Here is a 15,993-nt window from a genome sequence, read left to right as displayed (position 1 = left end):
TTTAAGGTGAACTATCCTTTAAGTATATATTTTTTGCATATTTTTTCATTTTGGAAAGCATAATATCCACAGTGCAAATATAATAAACTACATACAACTATATATGAGATCCAAACCCGTGAGTTTCTTTGTAGTTTACTTCCACACTGACAAATTAAATCTAGCAGATATACACATTTAATTAACATTACACATAAATACCCTACGGACCAAAAATACTAATGAAAACATGAATCAAACGTCTCCAAACTGCGAATGCTGATCTCCTCCTTATACCACCCGCCACCGAATACCAAGTAGCAAATCATGGTTCACAGCTGTGATGTAACTAAATCTTATTGGCTATTTGAAAAACAAATGACTCCTTTGATATGCCCAGCCACAATGATCCGTTTCAACAAGAAATACTTGAACAGACCTTATGTAGATCATCCACCAGTGTTAAGTGACACACAAGCACACAGGCTCGTACAAACAGTTCTACCCGTGACAAAAACACTTTTGATGAGAAAATGAGAATGATGAGAAAAATGACAAAAAGAGGGACGTTAAGTGCTCATTAAAGTATCTACAGGGTGAGACAGACAGTGGGAACTCAACACTTCTATGTGCCGGAATCTAAGAGGGAGATAATTGGCCATTATGACAGTGGACGGCATGTCATTACCTTTTCATTAAGCTGGCCTCTTCTCTTCCCGGGATCGCCCTGCGCTAGCGCTCAAGAAAAAGACACCATTAACGTAATGTAGAATTAAGAGAGGCGAGGAAAAGCGGAACGAATAGGGCACGCACACACCCATCACTCTCTCTTTAAATGGAGCTCAGAGAGCGACACCAATTTAAAATCTTCAGCGATCAAATGAGGTAAGGGAATGAGAAGGCACACTCTGTGTGTGTGTGTGTGTGTGTGTGTATATGTGCGTGTGTGTGTGTGTGTGCGCGCATGGGTTTGTGTGCATGCGTGTGTGCTTGTGTGCCCGTTTCACACAAATACTCAAGTCTAACAAAGGAGACTCTCTCTGAAATATTAATATGATACAGTGAAATGTACCTGAACCCATAGGGTTCTGGATGAAGATGTGCACAAACAGTGAAAGTTATGAGTTCCATGGGTAGGTTTAAAGATGGCTGCTACGGTATTGTCGAAACTCCTCTGCGCATAATTTGATCATACGTGTCAAGTCAATTTCAAAAACATTACTCACCACGTCTGAACACGCCGAGTACATAAACACGTCTGCAGCTCCTGCGTAAGACATTTCAGCACATGCAGCAAAAACATGTGGCTATGTTACTCAGAAAACACTCATTTAGCACAAATGCTGAATCTAAACTGACTTAAAGTAAAGTAACTGCAAAGAACATCCCGCTAGAGAGATTTGGGGTTGAAGAAAAGTGATGGGAAATCTCATCAGCTCAATTCATGAAACAAGACCTATTCGGATGATCCAGAAACATTAGGAGCACTGTCGTTTTAGGAAATTCTATTTAATTAACAATTTATTGAATTTTATTGTATATTAGTTTTATTGTATAAACCATTTGTTGAATGTGTCTTGTAACCTTGTCGCATTTAAGTTTAGCCAAGTAACAGTTCTTCATGGTAACCCAAAATAATACTGGCTAGACATACTTTTAACTAGCTAAAGTAATTTACTTGATAGTATTTTGCTTGTAATCAGAAATAATCTGCTATTCTTTGGCTATGTGTACCGGAAGTTAAGTTTGGGCCACAAAAGTGTGCATGGGCAGTAACGTTTGTTTATAGTGTTGCTTTGAAACAGACTAAAATTAGCCATAATAAAATTACTAAATATTTTGTGCGTTAGTGGTTTATATTATATATACACATACATCCTGTTCATAATAAAGAGACATCTGAGGAAACATGTTTTCTAACAATCTCTATAAATACCTTTAAAAAAGCCAATTCATTGTTTTTGTCATGTCAAAAGACACATGATATGGTCTGCATGTGGAATAAACAAACCGCACCGCTCACTGCCTTTATGAAAAGGCACGCCTGCGAGAAGCATCATTAGGTTGTGCTGAAATAATGGGCACTGGTGAAGATACTTATCTGAGGACTAGATTAGTTGGAGTCGAAACAGTCAAATTATAGCCCGATTATAGATTCAGTTTGGACTGGAGATTTGCAGTTCGGGCTCAGAGCAGAAAGACGTACGGCTATGCGTTTAATTGGTCCCTGAAGGAAACAAACTTGGGAGACGGGAGAGGGATGAGAGGATATAGAGGAAGAGAGAATGGAGAGAGGTCTAAAAAACAACAGAAAGAAGCTGAGGGGAAGACTCAATGTGGGCCATGATTCCTCTCTAATGCCTTTTGCTGTAGCTCTCTGCAATCGATTCTTCCAGTCTATTACTTTCAACTCACTCTCACTCACTCCATCCCTTTTTCTCTTTCTCTTTATTTTTGGGTCTCTTGCTTTTTCTTTTATAAAGATCACAATTGGAGCGGTTGATGTGGGTGAAGTGTCTGGGAGAAATAAGAGAGAGAAAGGGGAATTGGGACGACACAGAACGGGGCAAATGCAGTGCAGGACCTTTCAAGTTCAATTACAATGTTTTGTGGATGTTCTAGCAACGTGCACGAGGTCATCTCGACTGTAGAAGAAGCACACAACTGCTTGAAAGTTCTGAACACTTCCTCAAATGTGTATCATGATCAGGAATATACAGAAGAGGGAGATTAGGCAGAATATCTGAAATCTGGAATAAACCAAGAACATTAAACAAAGACATAATTATGTAAAATTATTAGGAATGTTTTAAGAAATGTTTATTTCTAGGTTTTTATTGTAGAATAGGTCTGTCATAAAAAATGTAATGAAAACATTTCCTGAAGCACAAAAGATGCTCTGTGAAACCTTCTCAAATCATTTCCATTTGTTATTTTAGCAAACGCTTATAGTGCATTCAGGGTATACATTTTATCAATATGAGTGTTCCCTACTCTATTAGGGAAAATAGGACAAATATTAATAAGCAAAATTAATACGCATCTTAAGTGGTCAGAGAAATTTTGAATTATATGTATGTGGTCACTGAGGTCCAATGTGTAATTTTTTGGAGGATCTATTGACAGAAATGCAATATAATACACTTTACTATGTCTTCAGATGTGTATAAAGACCTTACATATTGAAGGGGGGAGGGGTGGAGTGAGCTGTTGGTTGCAATTTGCAACCTCACTGCTAGATGGCGCTAAATTTCATAGATTGGACCTTTAAGTAATCTTTAAATAAACTAAAATGATGAGCTTCCAAACTGTTATTTTGCATCCACATGCTGATCAAGTCCACCGAAAAGACTGTGATGGTCAAAACAAAAAACAACTGCATTTTCCGTCCAAAACAAGGCGGATTGTGAGCACGACAACATTTCAAAGACATCAAACCTCAACAGTCTAGCCAAGGTCACAGTGGCCTCGGGTGATGCAGATGTGCTGTTCAGAAATTTAAAGAGTAATCTAAACACGAACACTTCCTGTTTTCGGATGCCTTTGATGAAACCCTCTCTTGCACATGCATGCCTCAGACCTCTTACCAATCAGACAGCTGTGCAGAACTGCTACCGATGGCCATTTGACACGGAAGGGAACCTCATCGCTCGGTAGTAAAGCGCTTATAAAATATGCATGTTGACTATTTTGGTGATGCTGCCAGGTAGCTAGGGCATGCCACTTAAAGGCCTATTAAAATATATAGGTGTCCGCACGCATGCACACCAAAACATATATTTGTACATTTACATGTACAAATATTATATACACTGTGCATACTTATATATATACTGTATACACACACACACACACACACACACACACACACACAACCATGCATATTACCATATACCATATGTTACCATTATGTATTACATAACTGCAGTATAATATATTTCTATATACATTTCATATTATAAAGAGCAACTTGTTTCACAGAGCATCTCATCTGCTTCACTGGAAGCAAAATAAATTCTGGCCTGCTGTGCAAAGGAGTTAACTGGGCCAATGCACTAAAAAACATGCAGAATCATAAACATTTCTTGTTCTTGTTTGTTCCCAGCTTCAAATTGGATTTTGAATACCAGATTTCCAATGTGGTATTAGTATAACCCTGCCTGTATTTTTAAAGAGCCAGAGGAGGGAAAGAGAAAGGCTAAGTGGAAAGGCAAGACTGTGTAAATGTTAAACTTATTCTCTTTCTTCCCATGCAGTCTTGATATACATTTAAGTCAAGACCTGCACTGTGGGCTGCAGAGCTCACACCAAGCTAATTGGTTTGTGTAGCAAGACCTTTGACCCGTGCTATTCAAATGATCTTTGAGAAATGCACTCGACGCCTCTACTCAACACAATGATCACCGCCGCTTTCCTCAGAGCACTCGTATGAATGGATAAACACCCCTATAGACGCACAAACACCTTGCTGAATCGGAAACACACATTAAGCGTGCTTATTGCATACACGCAGCATGATTAGACAGCATTGATGTTTTAGGGATGATGCGACCGCAATCACTTGTGTCATTCTCAAGAAGCGTTACCTGATGTGCCGCAGAGTCAGAGAGTGGGAAATTGTGGGTAATGATTAGCCGAGTGATATCCCGTTTTCCCCAGTGTCATTTTCCATATCGTTTTTGTCGCCATGCTTTTTTGTGTGTTAAAAAGCAACCTTTTAATGGTTTTCAATTTGCTCGCTTTGACCCTGCCCCCGCATTGACGGAACACTCACACGCGGTTCGCTCGTACGCTGCTGGGTGACACGGCGAACAAAGATTCTGATGGCGGTCTATTAGCATTAGCATGCACGTTCCCAATTTCACTTCTGAATGAATAGTCATTTTCTCTCATTTACATGTAAATCGCGGAACGGAATGGAATTACATGAGCGGGCGGAAGGAACGGCTTAAAGCAGGTGAGATTTCTCAACGAGAGGGAACCTGTTAGACAGTCGCCCACCTGATTTGGAAATAAAAGACTGCGCTGACCTCGGGTGCACCGGCCGCGGTTAGCCGGCCATTTTGGGGTCATCGTTTTCATTTATTAAAGCCAGATTATTATACTGCAGCTGTCTGCGGCCTTTTCTTACCTCAATGTAAGACCACGAAAAGAGCTTCTCTTTCTTTCTTTTCGCTCTCACGGGTCAAAAGTTTGGGAGAAAGCTGCAATCTGTGAAAAAAAAGGTCCGGACTGGAAGAAAGAACAGAAAGTTACAGAGAGTGGAATATTAAAGAATAATGTGTGTGGAGGGGAGACAGACAAAGATAGAAAGAAAGTGAGAATGCGAGACACAGACAGAAGGATGGATGAAAACACAGTGTAAAAATATACATCATTGAGAGCGCTCTGCGTGCAGACAGTTATTGGAGGGTTGGGTTCAAAAAGTCTCAAACTCATAGTGACAAATACATGTGTTGAGCGGATGAGATCCTAAAAATGGTGTGCAAAATTATCTTCATGTAAATTCTATTAGTAAATGGATTTTGGGTGCACTGGCCCTTTAAGGTAAATGCATATACACAGGACTCTCTTAAAGTGATAATTCACCCAAAAATGTAAATTCTGTCATTTACTCACCCTCTTGACTCTTTTTCCGCATAGCACAATTTAATTTTTTTGAAGAATGTTGGTAACCAAACAATGGCGTTACCCATTTATATCTACTGTACGGATACAAAACCAATGCCAAGTCAATGGGTACCACCATTGTTTGATTAAAATCATTTTCATTTTTAGTTGAACTATCCTTTTAGGAAGGCTATTGTTTTGTGTCAACAAAAAAATTCATGTTGATTGTCATGACAGAAGTTTGACAAAAAAAACAATAGCCATGTTGATTGTCATGACAAAAGTAACAGTAGCAAAAGTAAAAGTAACAACTCTTGTTTTAATTGAACCATATTGAGCCATATTAAAATACTCAAAAAAGACCACCCCCCACAAAAAATCCCTCACCTGGGTGGGAAATCCCCATCTTCCAGACTCTGACTATACCACAGGAATATTTAAACCACAGTTCTACATTTGATTTCGTAAGTTAAGTAAGTTTTTATATTACTTGGTTAAATATATTTAACTATGGTTTTAAAGTTACACTAGCAAATACCAAAATGTGTTTATTCAGTAGCTAGCCAGCAAATCAGATATGTTGAATGTAAGCCAGCACTATTTCATTGACAATTTATGAGGCTAGCTAACACAAGCTGTGATGCTCTTTCTTCTACTTTCTAGACAGTTTTCTGTCATCATACAGAAGTACAGTAGGCTACTGGTCAGAGCTTTGGACACATTACTGTTCTAAATGATTTTCTGAATTATTTTAATGAATTCTGTTCTGAATACAGAATAAAACAGTAATATTGTAAAACATAATAGTTTTCTGTTTTAGTATTTAATATATTTTTGTGATGCAAAGGTGAATGTTCCATACCCATTACGCCAGTCTTCAGTGACACGTGATGCTGATTTCATCAATTTTGTGCTGCTTAATATTTTTTATAATGTGTGATCATTTTTTCTTAGAATAATTAAAATTATTTGTTATTACTATTTGTATTTTTAAACAATTAAATGCAGGCTTGAATGATGATCACTTAAAATTATAATGTAAACAAATTTTTTAAATAATTCTAAATAATTCTAAATAATTCCCATAAATTCCCGAAAATTCCCATAAATTCCTGGTAAATTTCAAACTTGGAATATTTTCAAAATTCCCCAGATGAAGTTCCCATGGAAAGTTTCTGGAAATTTACCGGGAATTTTCCGCCCCTTTGCAACCCTAGGTATATAGTAAGATTCAAAAATACTATAGTATCTAGAACTTTTACTGTAATAAATACTATAGTATTGTATACTACTGCATTTGTATGTGGACAAATATATTAATTTTGTATAGTACAGAACTTAAAAAAATAAAAACTAATTTAGGTAAACTAAAAATGATATTGCCCTAATTTATCCATCTGTATTTAACATTAATTTCATTTGTCAGTTATCTGCCTATTCGTGTGATAAACTGCCCTTGTGTTTTTTTTAAAGATGTGCAATAAAGGTTAACGTACAGCCCGGTGCATATGTACAGCCCTGTATAAATGAGTTTTTGAAGACAATTTGCTTCCCATGAACATTTTCAATGTCACACAGAGGGAGGCAACCAAACCTTAATGCGGACGATATTTTAAACCCACACTGAGTTTAAGGGTTGTAAAAAGAAAATTATCTATTGTTCATTGAGTGGAAAATCTGTGTGTGTGTGTGTGAGAGAGAGAGAGAGAGAGAGAGAGAGAGAGAGAGGAGTGCGTTTCATCTAGATATATGTGTTTTCAGCAAAACACCTGCTATGTGCAGATTTCCGGCTCTTTTACAAGCAGTAAGCCACGGAAGCGTGAAGAACCGGCAGATTTTCATACTGACACTGCTGACCGTACATCAACATACGGGTGCGGTGGGCCCTACACTGTACACGACCCCTGTATGTGTGTGTGGGGTTGCAAATGAAAAATATATGCACACGCGAACGCGATGCTCTCCTCAGTCACGGAACATAGAGCACATCCTACGAGCGACCTCATGAACATGTTTGTGAAATAAGAGAGGAGAGAAAAGCGTATCCTATAGTGACACGCTCATTATTTAAAGCAAGGCTGTAGGTTTAATGAAATTCAAGTTGTGTGGAAAAACGTGCTGGTATATGGGCACATTAGCGAATGAAGGCTTTCATTAGACAGATGCTATGCACTAATCAACTGAACGGATGATGAGTGATGTGTTCCGAATACTAAATTTACACATCAACTTATTAGAAGTCTGACATCGAAGTCAGAGACATGCTAAGAAAAGAGTGAATCTGCTGTTTACAACATAACAGGCTTTGAGCTTTATCACCTCCGTTCTTCTTCGGTTCACCGTCAGAACACATAACGTGTGAATGTACACGCTTGTTATGAAGACACCAACATGCTGAGGGCCAGCATTTAAATTCCAAGCCCGGTCACTATCATTTTGGTGTCCTCAGTGTTACCACTTCACCGGGAAAGTTTGTGGACCAGCACCAAACCAGCATGTTCACCGGTTGTGAGCGACTGCAGTGCAAAGCCATTGATCCATTTCCAGCAAAGTCAAAGCCATGTTTTGCATTTGAAATACCACGCATACGATTTCATTCACGCAACACATGATAAAATAAATCGTGCTTCTCCGACAGTCTAGCTCACGCATGTTTTCACTCGCTCATGTAACCCGTCTCGCTGCGATCGATATCACCCACAGCCCAATCAGATCTCTGCTCATCGACAGCGCAGCCATCACAACCTCTGAGGTAAAATTGCATTATATTTTATTACCGACAGCCTCTTACATCTCTGTCAATGTTGCAATTGATTATTAATACATTAAATATTCATATTTGGGAGCTGTATTGATTTACACCAAAGAGACATGTCAGATAATTTTTCAAATACAATGGCCAATAGCAAAAATCTGTCACAGACAGGTAATGAGGGGAGAACGCATTAAACTAGTTTACATTTCTTTGACTACTGCATAGGGTTTGATGCATGTTATCTATCAAAAAATAATTACAATATGAGTGTGAATGGATGTTAATTTATCATTTTTGCATTTCAATCCTAAAATGGGAGAAATTGTTATTGGACCAGCAGACAAATGCTTTTTTTCTAGAATAGCCAAAGTCCATTAAAGCTGACCTCTTATCCCACACACTGCGTATCTACACTTATTAATAACCTCTTTTACATTTCTTCTTTCACCTACCAGTCAGTCCTTTTCTTTGTCTTCCCATCTAAAAAAAACAACACCACCATGCACAATGCAAAAGGTTCCGACCCGAAGAGGAAATATAGAACAGATATTCACACCGATAGAGCACTCAAGATACAGAAGATAGTTCAGGACGTCTAGAGAACCTAGAGTGGTCTGTGTGCATGCTGAAAAGGTAAATAGATGGAGGGCAGGAGAAGAGAAAGGGAAGCACTTGTTCTCAAGGGTTCATGGTTAATGGTGCGAGTTATGGCTGGGTGGTGAAACCCAGGGTCAGTGGAGGAAGGACAGCAATCTTCCAGGCTCTTCATTCAGCACTCTCTCAAAAGCACTCCGAGGAGATACAAATGAAGATGGAGAAACGGGAAACAAGGCCACTTAGGAGGAGAGAAGCGAGGTGAGAGCACGTGCCGGGAGAAAGCGAGCGCCAATACTTTCAGGGCTCTGTGAAAATCCGTAAAGCTAAATGAAACAGCAAGGCAGAGAAATGTTTTCGAGACAGCTGCGTTTTAAGCTTTCACTGCGAATTTGCTATCGGCCTGTCAGGCGGAGTGTGCGGAGCTGTGAGGAGTGTGTAGCGGAGTGCTTGGTTTTCCCTAGAGAGAAGAGTGTTTGTTTTTTGGAAAGCGTTGGTGTTGTTGCTCACACAGTCAGCACTACGATGACGTCACCTTTGTCATTCATTAACAACCTCATTCCTAAATGTCAGAAATGTGTACATTTATTAGCAATTACCTAAAATACAAAACGCTTAGTAAAGATTAAAAAAGTCAAAAATTCTGTCATCATTTACTCATCCTCTTGTCATTTCAAAACTGTATGACTCTCTTTCTTCTGCAGAACACAAAAGAAGATATTTTAAAGGAAGTTGGTAACCAAACAATGGCAGCCTTTGACTTGCATTGGTTTTGCGCCTGTAAAATTGTCTGAATGGGTACCGCTGTTCAGATTTAGCAAATTCTTGTCAAATGGTGGCAAATTTGAAGATGCTAAAATATAACAGTTTTTTAGTTGCTTCTGCAAGACAATTCATACAGTTACAATTGTGCTACTCTATAGTTTTGATGACTATACTGTATATTCCAAAAGGTGGAAAAAATATAAATGAAGGGTAAGTGTTTCCAAACTTTTGGTAGTCTATGTATAAAAATAAAGGTAAATTATGCTATAGAGTGTGGGAAACAAGGTGTGGGAAATGTAAAACCTGGAGTGGAGTTGGAGAGGAGTGATTACAGAACGCATTGAGGGCAAATTGCCATCACTCCACTTCTTTCACATACTCAAACTCTAAAACATGGCGATTCTGGTGGTGTTATCGGTAGTTATGCTGACAATTTCTGCCTTCAGAATCCACATTTAGGTATGTAGGCATTGTCAGTCAATCAAGAGAGCTGTCAATGAGCACCTATTACAGTATAGGATGAACATCTACAAAAATACAACATATCTATCCACCCCCAAGCACTCATAAGGAAATGCATCTGACCACATAAAAAATCTAAGAATTCCGCAGCCTCACCCAGGATCAACCTTGCCGACCTCCTGGTGAAAAATTCATGTAGTTATTCAGATCCTCCCTCCCTCCCTCTGACAAATTTATGAGTGCCAAGGTTGTTTTCGAGAGATTAAACGTGACCTTTGTTGGTTTCGTCAGCAAACAGCGCACATATAAAATCACAAACCTCAACAAATTACACACAAACACCCGTTCACACAAATGCAAAAAACACATGTGCAACTCTTGAAAAGCAAGCAGCATGTCCTGAGATCTTCCACAGGGATAAAGCTGGCTTTCCACGTTGGAGCTATGACAAATGATGAGAGGATTCCATCAACCTAACAAGCATCTTCTGATCCAGCTATGCTCCATGGTCCCTGAGGATAAGTAGACCTGGCCCTCTCATAAATACTCTCCACCAACCAGCACCGTGACAACCTCTCACAACACGACAAGCTCGACATTTCTCTGGGGATATCACTGATGCATTCTGGGAAATGTATGTCTTGGCGTTACAAGATTCTCGCGGACAGCGCGATGCATCAGCGTTAACAGATGTATCTCGAGGATATCCAATGAGCTCAGTGTTATATCGTTGCACATATTTATGACACATTAATATAACATTGCACAAGTCATATTAAATCACGTCGCTGCTGACGCACGCACACACACACACACACACATACACACACACTCAACAACACAGAATGTGCAACATTTCAAATGTTTTTCTATAAACTACAACGTGCATGATGTCAAAAGGCATAGCGTAAGCGGAGGTCTAGCGATACCGGACTATAAATTAATCATTCCTTATGTTCAGATGAAACCCACTGGCTTTATTCATAACCCATGCAATGAGAGAGCCTCTCTGGAGACGTCAAAAGCTACTCAAACTTATTACCATGTGCCTCTATCACTGAATCAGAGACTGTTACATCTCCATCTACTGCCGCCGCGGGGCTACAGCTTCATTCTGTGTCTCACATCAACTTTATGAAAAAACAAACAATACATTAAAGGAAAACGACATTAACGTTCTGACCACAGGCAATGTGGCGAACGCTGTAACAGTTTGGGTTTGTTTATGGTTTTCAATAACAGGTTCGCTCTGACAGGTGTGGAACGTTTCCAAACATGGATTTGAAACAATAGATAATGTCTCGAGGCGGTGTAAGTGAACGTGACGGACGATTGGATATTTTAATGACACGGTCTCATTTACATATTAATGAATTCTCTTAAATGAGGCAACAAAGCAGTCTCTCGCTGAGAAAAAGACATACCTTACGTAATATGCTCTTAATGCTGGGGAGAACAACTTATTAATTATGAATGTTAGGCCAAGCTGATTTCCATAGTTTAAGGGAAGGAGGAGGATCAAATTCAGAGGGCTAATTTGCTAATAGACTTGCAAATGGTTTATTATAAAGGATGCTGGAATCAGGAGGTTGGATCTGGCTCAACAAATACAGTGAGATGCTGACTCAAATCTTTACTATTGAACTCGAGTATTTAATCCAACTAATATGACAGCATATCAAAGAAACCACATCAGCATGTTAATATAAGACAAATTCCAAAATTTAACATGAATGATGCTCACAACCAGCTAACAACAATGTCTTGATCTGCCAATATGAACGGTGGCCCTTAGGGGTACCTCGGGTAATAACAGTGTGCTTGGCCAGTAACAAGACCAACAACCTCAAATTGCCCACTTCATAGCATCAGGTTTCTTTATAAGTGCTTTGCCTCAAATTGCAGAAACGGCAATCGAGCAAATACATCAATGAACAAACCTTTACTATAGGTTTTATGCAAGGACAAAAACAGCATTGGCAATTAACCTGATGTAATTGGACACTTATTTATAAACATCCAATTTAGCTATCTTAATTGAACATCTTAATGATAGTTATTGTACTTGTCTACACAGTGCACTGTCCACCTATATATTTAGTGCGCATCAGTGACTCCTGTACATAGTAGCTACTTTTGTTAAACATGCAGAAAGAAACACAGCATTGCTCTTTAAAAAGTAACATTGTACATATAAATAATTATAATTGCGTGCAGAGTATTAGTCTCAAATGCATTATGAAGCTGACTTTAATTATATGCTTTAAAAAGTACTTAGGTAAAATGACACTTTTAATAGCCCACAAAATGGCACTTCTCCCCTTTAGAACATGTGAAGACAAATCGTGCAGAATGGGATGGGAATGTGTTTTCACGCCTGTTGCGCTGCGCATCTCGCGGCACACACATGCAGTCACGCACAAGGGCCAATACATACGGACACATGCGAACAGAATTGCCGACAAGAATCCAATTCAAGACTGCCAATTGCTTTATGCGCGTTTACGGAATAATGAGCGCAAATGTGTTGCTCTCTCTGCACTGGCACTGAGCTTATCTGTGGCATTAAGCGAAATAAACGTTTAGTGCTGCCTACAGGAACATATGGTATGAGATGAACTTATCCGAGGGTATTACCTGTACATGGGTGTATTAAGTTTAATGCGCATTTCAGTCTCATGCTGCCCATGCACTGATAAAACCTAATATTCACATTAACAAGCCCACGAACTCTGGGACAGATGATAACCGTGGAAAAAAGTACATCGTATCAATGTCATTTGAGGAAAGACTTAAGTTCTCTTACCTCGAGCCATCGCATTGGGCAGCAGGAAAACGAGGACCGCGAGAAAGCCAACGCAAGTGTAACGTCCCTTCTTTCCAAAGCGTCCCATCATCGTTGCGCTGCTCGTCTGCGTCCCCAACTAAACCGGGGAGCCGCTCGGACGCTCTCATGCATGTGCCATCGCTTCCCTCTGCTTTAGTAACAGGTCTCTCCAGTCGCGATAAACCCGAAGTTCTGCGATCTTCTGCGACTTCACGTGGATCTCACTCAGGAGAAAGTAGCAGCATCTCTTTCATCCGGGCGGAGTGCGTGTGGTAGTGAGCGCCGAGCGGGTGCGTCTCTCGCATCCGTGAGACTAAAATAATGAACCGGCTGCGCGCTGGCCAATAGCGGAGGGCGGAGGGAGCGCGGCGGCTGTCCTTCACCCCGCTGCCGCCCAACGGTACGCGGATGCGGTGGGAAGTGACCAGCTGTGCTAGAGAAAAGGATGAGCATACATGTCAGATGTCTTCTAAATTCAAGATGACATGTGAACATCTGGTAGCGTTAGACTTGTTCATCACGGGTCATGTGGGGCTCCGGGGGCCACTGCATGGGAGCTGCGCTGTACATCCGGAGAGGCGATGCTATTTGCTCATTCTCTTGCGTGTAATTATCGTGTAGAAGGATGTATTTATTTTAACATTAATAATAAATACCCGGTAATATGGAAGTTAATTATTCATATACTCTAACATTTATGGAAAACAATTTACATTAGTGTGGGCACTGTGTATTTAATAAACAGTCGTTCATTTTTCTCTTTGTAGTGTATCAATTACTTGCACAGTAATCACAAATAGTTTCACCTAGAATGCAAACGAATATTCAACATTAGGAGACCGAATGTTAATTTAAAAAAATATGAATCTAAAAATTAAGAATAGCCTCTCAACGTCACTTAAATATAGCATACAAAGATCTTATCAGCATCTCCCACAAGTAATTCTGAGAAGTAGTCCTTGCTAGATTGTGCTTAGATTTTGTTGTGGTCACGCTTTTAACCATAAGCATTCAGACCCAAAATTTAAAGATGACATTTATTTATATGAGTGCATCTGATCCTCTCTTTTCAATTGGCTGCCCAATGGGATTCTGAGCTTTCAGTTATAGAGATTAGACCACAGTGACGGTTCAGACACTGTCAAAGATGTTACAGCGAGTGCCTCTCATGCAGTATTATTGCCTGTTCTTTCTTCCACCTGGCAAGGCAACCATCACTGACCACATACTTCATGGGGTCATTTTGCTCACTGGCAAATAAACACGATTAACACCATATCAAAAGTGAGAATATCCTTCTGTGTTCAAAAATCGTCCGTCCTTCAAAATGCGTCTAGACGTACCATAATGGGACTGAAACACATGGTTACAGTCCAATAATGATGCTGATTAAACATGACTCCCCATAGCAATGAATTCAGGGCATGGTATTCATAGTGATGAGAAGGGCCACAATGGGACCCAAAGTTGAGATTAAAAGTACAGCAGGGAGAGACGACTCAGATGAAAAATGCTTACACGCTGCCACATCAACTCCCACCGAGAACATCAACATAATAGAAGCCTGAAGCATTTGTTAATATTTGGTGCAATGTGTCTGAGTGTGTCCTGCCAAAGTCCACATGTGTATACGTGTGTGAATGTGTCGACCTTGTGTGACGGGGTTAAATGTTTAACAGGCTTTAAATATCTCTCTATAAAAGCAACTGGCCTCCTTCCCTGAGGACAAGTAACACTCACAGTTGTCCTTTTAATAGACATGTCTACAGGGAAACCCCATCAGAGACAATAAGACTGAATTTTTGTGTGGGCCATTATTTGCCCTCTAAAATGAGGAAGCGAAGAACAAATATCAAGAGTGGGCATTCAGTCTATTATGGGCTGTCTACTGTTGTATGCTTTTGCGATTTATGGCCTATTACAAATTGTCCATGGCATCAAGCTTCTTCTATGCGCAAGGCTCTGTTTACTGGGAAAATGAATTTTTGCTGCTTGTTAAATTGAGGTATTTATAATGAGCTAATGCAACACAATTCTTCAACATTTAATAAAATTCAGAGCGTACAGACAATGTAGATTAATAAAATGGAAGTTTACTTAATGCATTTGCATTGGGACTACACTTTCAGAAAAGGGTAGAAAGGCTGTCACTGGTACAGCACCTTTTAAAAAGCTCCAATATGTACCATATCGGTACAAATATGTACTGTATACATTTGGCAACAATATGTAACTTTGAGGCACTAATATGCACTTTTTAGGTGCAGTGTACTTTTTGAAAGGGTACTGCCCCAGTGACCGCTTTGGTACCTTTTTGTTTGCCAAAATTGTACGTAAACAATTTTAATTGGCAGTACACAAATCCAAAACCAAAAACAGAAGATGTGACTGCAAAATGTATAAATGTTCATTTAGTACTCTGCTAAATAAAATCATTATTTCATTATTAAATCTACAGTAAGTTACTGGCAAACCTGCAGCAAAACTACAGCAAAGTTTTACAGTATATAGTTTTGTGTTTAAGTACATTTGCAATGAATCTGTACAGGTAACCTCTATTTCAATACTATTCAGACCTTCCAGTCTGATCTTGTATGAAAACATACAAACATACTGTATATGATTAGAAAAAGTCATAATGAAGCCACACCCCTTAACTTAACCATCACTGGGGCAAAAGTAGATCATATTAAAATCTACAAACGAGATCATGTGAATTCATACAGAGTAGCCATCTAATAAAAATGTTAATAATTACTATAATATTGTGTTGGACACAGCATCTGGTAGGATTAACTAAAAAACAAATCTAGAAGTAAGTTCTAAAGAGTTGTTTTTTTAAGAAAGCATCTATTCAGTGCTGTTTCAGCTCTAGCATATACTTTTCAACACTTTTCCTCATTCTCACCTGGAGTGCACGCCACATGCTGCTACAGTAATTGGTATAGAGGAAGACATTTGTTAATGTCACTTGTGTGCCCATGTAAGAAACCCACATTCA

The 15,993-nt window shown here is 39.3% G+C and overlaps 1 protein-coding gene across 1 annotated transcript in view; it reads right to left on the bottom strand.

Moving 5' to 3' along the window:
• Positions 1–13,516, bottom strand: part of unc5da (unc-5 netrin receptor Da) — a 167,231-nt gene extending 153,715 nt beyond the window's left edge. The window contains exon 1 of the mRNA XM_057360337.1: positions 12,972–13,516. Within this exon, the coding sequence (XP_057216320.1) occupies positions 12,972–13,062 (91 nt within the window). The 5' untranslated portion in view covers positions 13,063–13,516. The remainder of the gene's footprint in view (positions 1–12,971) is intronic.
• Between the last annotated feature and the right edge of the window lie 2,477 nt (positions 13,517–15,993).

The sequence above is a fragment of the Triplophysa rosa genome, linkage group LG19, assembly GCF_024868665.1.
Source record: "Triplophysa rosa linkage group LG19, Trosa_1v2, whole genome shotgun sequence".
NCBI lineage: Eukaryota > Metazoa > Chordata > Actinopteri > Cypriniformes > Nemacheilidae > Triplophysa > Triplophysa rosa.
This window is presented reverse-complemented; position numbering and strand designations above follow the sequence as displayed.